The 10482-nt window shown below is 35.8% G+C and overlaps 1 protein-coding gene across 1 annotated transcript; it reads right to left on the bottom strand.

Annotated features, from left to right (window-relative positions):
- Positions 1-256: 256 nt before the first annotated feature.
- Positions 257-1476, bottom strand: LOC137248168 (uncharacterized). The gene is made up of 3 exons (XM_067779032.1): positions 1319-1476; positions 927-1070; positions 257-813 (listed from the first exon to the last, which is right to left on the bottom strand). Exons 1-3 carry the CDS (start codon positions 1428-1430, stop codon positions 644-646), a joined length of 426 nt encoding a protein of 141 aa, XP_067635133.1. The 5' UTR covers positions 1431-1476; the 3' UTR covers positions 257-643.
- Between the last annotated feature and the right edge of the window lie 9006 nt (positions 1477-10482).

Below are 10482 nucleotides of genomic sequence, written 5' to 3'. Positions count from 1 at the left end.
TACTTCGCTAAAATTAACACCAGCGAGGTTTACCATTCAGTCTAAACTTACCTCAAAATTAGACTTCGATTGGCTAAAATTTAAGCCAAAGAAGTTTACGTTTTAGTCCAATGTTGGTATAAAAACAGAAACTTGATTTTCATTCAAATTCATTTTTATTCAATTATTTATTAAAATTATTACAATTCTTCAGGTAACAGTAGAGGTATCATTACATATAACTTATCATTATGTTCATAAGCTTCATAAGGCCGATTAAATTTTAATGAATTAAATTTGAGCATACATGAATTTCCGGTAGAAAATATTTCATACGCACTTAAAAGGGGATTGAAAATTGTACACAAATAAATCAATAAATGGAAATGTATTTCAGCATTGACTACATATATTTTTTTTATAAGGCCAAATTTTTTTACATCAGTATTTTCTTTTCCCATATATACATAAAAGTTACATCTCTACACGATTTGTTGTATACATTTTGATATTGATTTATTGATCTTCACTAAAGTAGTTTTTAATTTCCGGTTCTAAAATTGAAGTTGCTTTTATTTTTAATTTTCCAAAAGAAGCTGTTTTTTCTGTCGTCATCTGCTCAAGAAAATAACTAAAGTTTTTTTGGTACCTAGAAGCTAACGTTTTACAAACATAGCTTTCTAATCACTGAGGGATAATGGGTTAGCATATGGTATTTTGGCAAAAGGCTTAAGTTATATTGTTCTACAATGCAAGATAAATGTGCCTCTAATGCAGCGCTGTAGATTTGAAATACTGTCGTTTTTTCCAAAGATTTGGAAATACTTTCTTCATCTAAAAACATGAAAATCAAAGTAGCCATAAATGTACATACCTGCATATATTAACAATGCAATATCATGAATTAAATAACAAATTCACAATTATTGCATAAAAAAATGTCTTACCGCCAGTTAAAACTTCAAGTAAAAAACAACTGCATTTGCCGTATTGCTGCACAATTTGGTGGAGGTGGTCGTTTTCGATATTTGCTCCATCTCGATCGTGAAATTTAAGCACCGCGTTCTCGTGAAAATCAAACGCCAATCCAACTGCAAGAAATGGTTCACGAAAAGAGAAAAGTACATACATACAGTGGGCCATTTAGTTTAGGTACCTACAAAGGTATTCCCCCCCAATGAAGCTCTACTATTGAATGTTTCAATTACAAGTGAAAAATTATTACTTTTTACTAATTTTAATGAAGAAAATAAAGCTCAATTCGGGGAAAGCCGTTGTACCTAAACTTAATTGACTCACTCTATGTATTTTTTTACTTTGTTGTACTATTTTAACTTACCCGAATATATTATATCATCAGTTGTAATTTCCTCCGTATTATCATCGATAACTTTTCTAATTTCTATAAATTTGATTATATTATCACTTTTTACTTTGACAAATAAAGCCATTTTATGATCTTCCGTACATATGTTGCGCGAGTGCTTCAGAAATATAACATTTCAATTACGAAGAAAAGAAAACAAAGCAGCTGACGGCTGTCGACATCAGAGACCAGCATGTGTACGTTATTTCGTGCAAGCCGAAAAGCGAGCGAACCCAATAAGGTGTGTGTAAATCATTCCAGTAGCGATGCCACTTTTATTAATTGAGTAACAAACTGGTACTTTGAAAATGTCTCGGTACATTGCCTTAGATTTTGGTATTTTTCTCTCAATTTCGGTATAATTTTACAAAAAAAAGTTGAATAATTTAAATAAAAGCGTCCAACGTAAAGGAAACGAAAGTAAAAATTTCTTAATTAAGTTCCATAAAAATTTGTAAGCGCGAAGCTAGCTCGAATAACGGAGTTTTTAAATATACTATTTTTTGCTTATCCTTGCGTCACGTTAGTGACAAAAAAACTATATAAATAGTTACTATGACTAAGAAAGCGTTGAAATAAAAAAATATTCCACTTCAAAACTATAATAAATCGTAGCCGAAAGTTTCGCTTTAATATTAGTCTTTGTTCTAAATTAACCGCGTCCGCAATATAAGTTCTATTTTAACCGAGAGATAAATTACGTTATCGGAAATATCTTGCATAAAAGGACTTGAAATGAAAATTTTTTTCCTCGGAGTTGTATAGTAGAATTTTTATAGCAGACCTTAAACCTCTAAAGTACTTAATATTTGTGTGTATATTAGTCCTTAACTTAGTACTTAAGCGTATCAAACAAAATGATCATATTGACCGCCGTCGCTAACCCGTGGCCAGTTGTGACCTACTCGCAAAGCGGGTTTTGTTCAATGCTAGAATGTACCCAAAATAAAGTACTAACTGCAGATCTCTGATTGGCACGATGAAAGACGCCAGCGTAGCAAAATATCAGAGCCTACTGCCTACGGCACAAACAAAGTAATTCAAATCCAACTGTCAGCAGCAACTAATTTAAAGAGCAGAATATCACTTTTAGACCAAGAAAGTCTAAGAACTAATACTTGAAAGAGTCAAATCTGATTTTTAATCCAAAATTATTTTAATTTTAAAACTTTAAAATGTTATACTTGCTAGTTAGATTGAAGTAGGTATAAAAAGTACACCTGTGAAGAATAAATTTCGATTTAGTACAAGGAAGGCTTAAAATTTGTACTGTAAAAATATACTTTTTGCAGTGAGCTTTATGAAATTTAATATTAAAACCTTAAATGTTTAAAATTTGCTTTAAACCGAAGCAGGGTTTAAAATATATTCCAATATTTTTAACTGTGCAGTGATATCATGCACATCCATAGATCAATCATTATGTATCTATATAAACGAAACAATAATTGCGTCTACACATATGTACCATGTACGTATACGAGCAGCGGAGAATCAATGCACAAACACATGCATATATCTGAGATACTCCTGAAAGTATGCAATGAGAGAAGCTATAAAATCGTGCAATTGTAGTTACAGCTGAGAAGTTTGAGAGCTGATGGCAACTAGTAGACTCTGGAAATGGAAGCGCCTAGAAGATGCGAACGTTGAAATCAGAGTGTATAAAAGGCAGCAAATGTAGAGGCGCTGGAATTCAGTTTGATTTGAGCTATCAAGCAGTTTCGATTAAGACGCTATCTAGCGAGCCAGAGCAGTATTATTTTGAAAGTCAGTTTCATTTAAGCTATCAGTTTGGTTATTAAGCCAGCTAGTTGCAAAGTATAAGTGTTATTGTGAAGTACTTTAATAAAAGCCATTTTCCATTATTCAATATTGGAGTTATTTATTCAACAGTTTAGTGATACGAACTTAGCAAAAGGGCAAATAAGAAGATTTGCAAGTAAATTCGTTACAATATCATCTCTAAGCCGATACTAAGCAGTCACTTGCATCTACATAAACAAATCAATCATTATGTCTACACATATGTACATACAGCAGCGGAGAGATACTCACAAAAGTATGCAATCATCAGCAAAGTAGTTCTCACACACACATGCATATTTCTGAGATACTCACAAAAGTATGCAATCTTCAGCGAACTAGAAAATTCTAGAAGGAGAAACGCCTACAAATATGCGATCGAGAAACCGAAGAGTATAAAAGCAGCAATCAGTTTGATTTAAGCACCCCATCAGTTGCGAAGTATAAGTGTTATTTTGAAGTATTTACAAAGTAGTCTAATAAAGACCATTTTACATTATTGAATATTGGAGTTATTTATTCAACAGTTATATAAGTATATAAAAATTAAATTCTATGTGTGTGTGTATGTGTTCCCTATGGAAACGTATTTCCCACACTTCGATAGGTTCCTTCGATCAAGACGAAGGTTTCTCATATTTCAGAAATAAGAATTTTAAATAAAAATTTTTTTATTTCAATTTCACGTGCGCCACTGGGTGTCAGCAAAAGTTACTCATACGCCATGTACGTATTTAACTACAGAACTTCTGTTTCTAAAAATGTGAGGCGTAGCTTAACTTATTAAGGTTCAGTTGGTCTTGCTTATGACTACCAATAGAAATTTTACGCGTCCCACGCTTTTATTGAATAGTCTGATCAACGCCCTAGATTGATGAGGAGTGTAATGACTAGTACCTAGGACCTGCCTAATTATTTTCTAGCTTTTAATACTATTATTACTTCATGAAAGTATTGTTTTCAAAAAAACGGTTAACTCAAATTTTTTTTTTTTTTTTCAAGCTTTTAGTCTTTATTTAACTGCATTTTATTTCTCATTCTATTTAGTTCATTTAGTGACCCATTATTACAAGGACTCTTTCCTGACAATTTGTTACAATTTAAGTCAGGGATCGCACCCCATAAGCGCTTTCACGCAGTTGTTTTTGTAAAACACTCAGGCAAGCGCACCACACTTCCCCGCGCGCACGCATTCTATCCTCTCCCCAGCATCCGAATGTATTCTGCTGTACCCATTAGGAACTACACTGCTATAATTTCATTCAAAATGACTTTTGAAGGAATATTTTTGGGTATATTTTTGTTTCACCTGTACGAAAACAATGAAGCTTTGTTTGATGTATTTAACAATTAAAATTTAAATTAAAATAAATTTGAATTGAACGCATCTAGAAGTATTTAATATTTAGTATTAAATGCATCACAATGCGATATGTGAATTTTGAAAGCTACCAAGTCCGACTGGGCTTGTGTACGTACCAGCGCCATTTCTGCTCGCTGAATGGTTGTAGCTATTTTTTTAGAAAATAAAATGAAGAATAGACGTGCGCACTGACAAAAATTTATTTCGTCTCACTTGAACTTAAAAATTGAATATGGAATATACATATTAGTGATAAGTTTGAAGTACATGCATGCTTTTTTTCACCATTATTAACCGGAGAAAATAATTTAAGATTATCCCTCATTTATCTATAATATAATATATATAATAAATAATACCAGTGTTTTTTTAAACGGGTTTATTTAGCTTGACTCTGTGTACAGAATTTTGTAATCGAAATTTAAGTAACTTCCCGATAAGCTACAAGCTTGAAACATTGAATATAGTTCAGAACCCGATGACAATGCAATAATAAGAAAAAAATTCCGATAGGTGGCGCATGGATTCAAATATTTCAAAAAATCGTATTTGAGGTACGATTTGGCTCATATTTGGAACACATATTACATACGGGAATAGAAATCGCTTTGTGAAAAAAACTCCTTAAATTATCAACCACAAACATCAAAATAGATATAGACAAATTAGTTGCGGACAATTTAAAGTAGGTTCATATCTCCAGTTTCCCGTTTTTTTTTTTACTTTATTATTATTAGTCTTTTTATTATTCTTCATCCTAACTTTAATCCTTCTTTCTTAAATACTATTAAATAAAAAAAATTTAAAAACAAAACAAAAAATATACAAAAAACAAGTAAGGAAGGTTAAGTTCGGGTGTAACCGAACATTACATACTCAGTTGAGAGCTATGGAGACAAAATAAGGAAAATCACCATGTAGGAAAATGAACCTAGGGTAACCCTGGAATGTGGTTGTATGACATGTGTATCAAATGGAAGGTATTAAAGAGTGTTTTAAGAGAGAGTAGGCCATAGTTCTATGGATGGACGCCATTTAGGGATATCGCCATAAAGGTGGACCAGGGCTGACTCTAGAATTTGTTTGTACGATATGGGTATCAAATGAAAGCTGTTAATGAGTATTTTGAAAAGGAGTGATCCTTAGTTCCATAGGTGGACGACGTTTCGAGATATCGCCATAAAGGTGGACCAGGGGTGTCTCTAGAATGTGTTTGTACGATATGGGAATCAAATGAAAGGTGTTACTGAGCATTTTAAGAGGGAGTGGGCATTAGGTCTATAGGTGGACGCCTTTTCGAGATATCGCCATTAGGGTGGGCCAGGGGTGACTCTAGAATGTGTTTGTAAGATATGGGTATCAAATGAAAGGTGGTAATGAGTATTTCAAAAGGGAATGGGCTTTAGTTCTATAGGTGAACGCCTTTTCGATAAATCGCCATAAAGGTGGACCAGGGGTGACTCTAGAATATGTTTGTACGATATGGGTATCAAATGAAAGCTGTTAATGAGTATTTTGAAAAGGAGTGATCCTTAGTTCCATAGGTGGACGACGTTTCGAGATATCGCCATAAAGGTGGACCAGGGGTGTCTCTAGAATGTGTTTGTACGATATGGGAATCAAATGAAAGGTGTTACTGAGCATTTTAAGAGGGAGTGGGCCTTAGGTCTATCGGTGGACGCCTTTTCGAGATATCGCCATTAAGGTGGACCAGGGGTGACTCTAGAATGTGTTTGTACGATATGGGTATCAAATGAAAGGTGGTAATGAGTATTTCAAAAGAGAATGGGCTTTAGTTCTATAGGTGAACGCCTTTTCGAGAAATCGCCATAAAGGTGGACCAGGGGTGACTCTAGAATATGTTTGTACGATATGGGTATCAAATGAAAGCTGTTAATGAGTATTTTGAAAAGGAGTGATCCTTAGTTCCATAGGTGGACGACGTTTCGAGATATCGCCATAAAGGTGGACCAGGGGTGTCTCTAGAATGTGTTTGTACGATATGGGAATCAAATGAAAGGTGTTACTGAGCATTTTAAGAGGGAGTGGGCCTTAGGTCTATCGGTGGACGCCCTTTCGAGATATCGCCATTAAGGTGGACCAGGGGTGACTCTAGAATGTGTTTGTACGATATGGGTATCAAATGAAAGGTGGTAATGAGTATTTCAAAAGGGAATGGGCTTTAGTTCTATAGGTGAACGCCTTTTCGAGAAATCGCCATAAAGGTGGACCAGGGGTGACTCTAGAATATGTTTGTACGATATGGGTATCAAATGAAAGCTGTTAATGAGTATTTTGAAAAGGAGTGATCCTTAGTTCCATAGGTGGACGACGTTTCGAGATATCGCCATAAAGGTGGACCAGGGGTGTCTCTAGAATGTGTTTGTACGATATGGGAATCAAATGAAAGGTGTTACTGCGCATTTTAAGAGGGAGTGGGCATTAGGTCTATAGGTGGACGCCTTTTCGAGATATCGCCATTAGGGTGGGCCAGGGGTGACTCTAGAATGTGTTTGTACGATATGGGTATCAAATGAAAGGTGGTAATGAGTATTTCAAAAGGGAATGGGCTTTAGTTCTATAGGTGAACGCCTTTCGAGAAATCGCCATAAAGGTGGACCAGGGGTGACTCTAGAATATGTTTGTACGATATGGGTATCAAATGAGAAAGCTGTTAATGAGTATTTTGAGAAGGAGTGATCCTTAGTTCCATAGATGGACGACGTTTCGAGATATCGCCATAAAGGTGGACCAGGGGTGTCTCTAGAATGTGTTTGTACGATATGGGAATCAAATGAAAGGTGTTACTGAGCATTTTAAGAGGGAGTGGGCATTAGGTCTATAGGTGGACGCCTTTTCGAGATATCTCCATTAGGGTGGGCCAGGGGTGACTCTAGAATGTTTGTACGATATGGGTATCAAACGAAAAGTGTTACTGGGCATTTTAAGAGGGAGTGGGCATTAGGTCTATAGGTGGACGCCTTTTCGAGATATCGCCATTAGGGTGGGCCAGGGGTGACACTAGAATGTTTGTACGATATGGGTATCAAACGAAAAGTGTTACTGAGCATTTTAAGAGGGAGTGGGCATTAGGTCTATAGGTGGACGCCTTTTCGAGATATCGCCATAAAGGTGGACTAAGGGTGACTCTAGAATGTTTGTACGATATGGGTATCAAACGAAAGGTGTTACTGAGCATTTTAAGAGGGAGTGGGCATGAGGTCTATAGGTGGACGCCTTTTCGAGATATCGTCATTAGGGTGGGCCAGGGGTGACTCTAGAATGTGTTTGTACGATATGGGTATCAAATGAAAGGTGTTACTGAGCATTTTAAGAGGGAGTGGGCATTAGGTCTATAGGTGGACGCCTTTTCGAGATATCGCCATTAGGGTGGGCCAGGGGTGACTCTAGAATGTTTGTACGATATGGGTATCAAACGAAAGGTGTTACTGAGCATTTTAAGAGGGAGTGGGCATTAGGTCTATAGGTGGACGCCTTTTCGAGATATCGCCATTAGGGTGGGCCAGGGGTGGCTCTAGAATGTGTTTGTACGATATGGGTATCAAATGAAAGGTGTTGCTGAGCATTTTAAGAGGGAGTGGGCATTAGGTCTATAGGTGGACGCCTTTTCGAGATATCGCCATAAAGGTGGACCAAGGGTGACTCTAGAATGTTTGTACGATATGGGTATCAAACGAAAGGTGTTACTGAGCATTTTAATAGGGAGTGGGCATGAGGTCTATAGGTGGACGCCTTTTCGAGATATCGTCATTAGGGTGGGCCAGGGGTGACTCAAGAATGTGTTTGTACGATATGGGTATCAAACGAATAGTGTTACTGAGCATTTTAAGAGGGAGTGGGCATTAGGTCTATAGGTGGACGCCTTTTCGAGATATCGCCATTAGGGTGGGCCAGGGGTGACTCTAGAATGTTTGTACGATATGGGTATCAAACGAAAGGTGTTACTGAGCATTTTAAGAGGGAGTGGGCATTAGGTCTATAGGTGGACGCCTTTTCGAGATATCGCCATTAGGGTGGGCCAGGGGTGACTCTAGAATGTGTTTGTACGATATGGGTATCAAATGAAAGGTGTTACTGAGCATTTTAAGAGGGAGTGGGCATTAGGTCTATAGGTGAACGCCTTTTCGAGAAATCGCCATAAAGGTGGACCAGGGGTGACTCTAGAATATGTTTGTACGATATGGGTATCAAATGAAAGCTGTTAATGAGTATTTTGAAAAGGAGTGATCCTTAGTTCCATAGGTGGACGAAGTTTCGAGATATCGCCATAAAGGTGGACTAGGGGTGACTCTAGAATGTGTTTGTACGATATGCATATCAAATTAAAGGTATTAATGAGGGTTTTAAAAGCGAGTGGCCCTTAGATGTATATGTGAAGGCGTTCTCGCGATATCGACCAGGTGATCCAGAAAATCATCTGTCGGGTACTGCTAATTTATTTATACCACTAACAGTATTCCTGCCAAGATTCCAAGGGCTGTTGATTTCGCCTTGTAGAACTTTTTCATTTTCTTCTACTTAATATGGTAGGTGTCACACCCATTTTACAAAGTTTTGCCAAAGTTATATTTTGCGTCAATAAACCAATCCAGTTACCATGTTTCATCCCTTTTTTCGTATTTGGTATAGAATTATGGCACTTTTTTCATTTTTCGTAATTTTCGATATCGAGTGGGCGTGGTTATAGTCGGATTTCGGCCATTTTTTATACCAAGATAAAGTGAGTTCAGATAAGTACGTGGGCTAAGTTTAGTAAAGATATATCGGTTTTTGCTCAAGTTATTGTGTTAACGGCCGAGCGGAAGGACAGACGGTGGGCTGTGTATAAAAACTGGGCGTGGCTTCCACCGATTTCGCCCATTTTCCGTCATAGAATCTATGCCCCTACCAAATTTGAGAAGGATTGGTAAATTTTTGTTCGACTTATGGCATTAAAAGTATTCTAGACAAACTAAATGGAAATGGGCGGAGCCACTCCCATTTTGAAATTTTCTTTTATTTTTGTATTTTGTTGCATCATATCATTACTGGAGTTAAATTTTGACTTAATTTACTTATATACAGTAAAGATATTAAATTTTTTGTTAAAATTTGAATTTATAAAAATTTTTTTTTAAAAAGTGGCCGTGTTCTTCATCCAATTTTGCTAATTTTTATTTAGCACATATATAGTAATAGTAGTAACGTTCCTGCCAAATTTCATCATGATATCTTCAACGACTGCCAAATTACAGCTTGCAAAACTTTTAAATTTCCTTCTTGTAAAAGTGGGCGGTGCCACGCCCATTGTCCAAAATCTTACTAATTTTCTATTCTGCGTCATAACGTCAACCCATCTACCAAGTTTCATCGCTTTAACCGCCTTTGGCAATGAATTATCGAATTTTTTCGGTTTTTCGAAATTTTCGATATCGAAAAAGTGGGCGTGGTTATAGTCCGATATCGTTTATTTTAAATAGCGATCTGAGATGAGTGCCCAGAAATCTACATACCAAATTTCATCAAGATACCTCAAAATTTACTCAAGTTATGGTGTTAACGGACAGACGGATGTACGGACGGACGGACATGGCTCAATCAAATTTTTTTCGATACTGATGATTTTGATATATGGAAGTCGATATCTATCTCGATTCCTTTATACCTGTACAACCAACCGTTATCCAATCAAAGTTAATATACTCTGTGAGCTCTGCTCAACTGAGTATAATAAAAACAAAAAAATATAAAAGATCAAATGAAATGAATGAATGAATTTTTATTTAATCAGAATTACAAAATATATTATTTTGTTTCTAAAAAACAAAACAAAAAAAAAATAATAAAAAGCCTAAAAATATAAAAAAAAAATTTAAATATAAACAAAAAAAAACTATAAACAATTAAATATAAAAAAAATCGAATGAATTTTTATTTTATCAGGATTATAAAATATATAATATTATTT

This window comes from Eurosta solidaginis, chromosome 4 (assembly GCF_040869045.1).
Source record: "Eurosta solidaginis isolate ZX-2024a chromosome 4, ASM4086904v1, whole genome shotgun sequence".
Taxonomy (NCBI): domain Eukaryota; kingdom Metazoa; phylum Arthropoda; class Insecta; order Diptera; family Tephritidae; genus Eurosta; species Eurosta solidaginis.
This window is presented reverse-complemented; position numbering and strand designations above follow the sequence as displayed.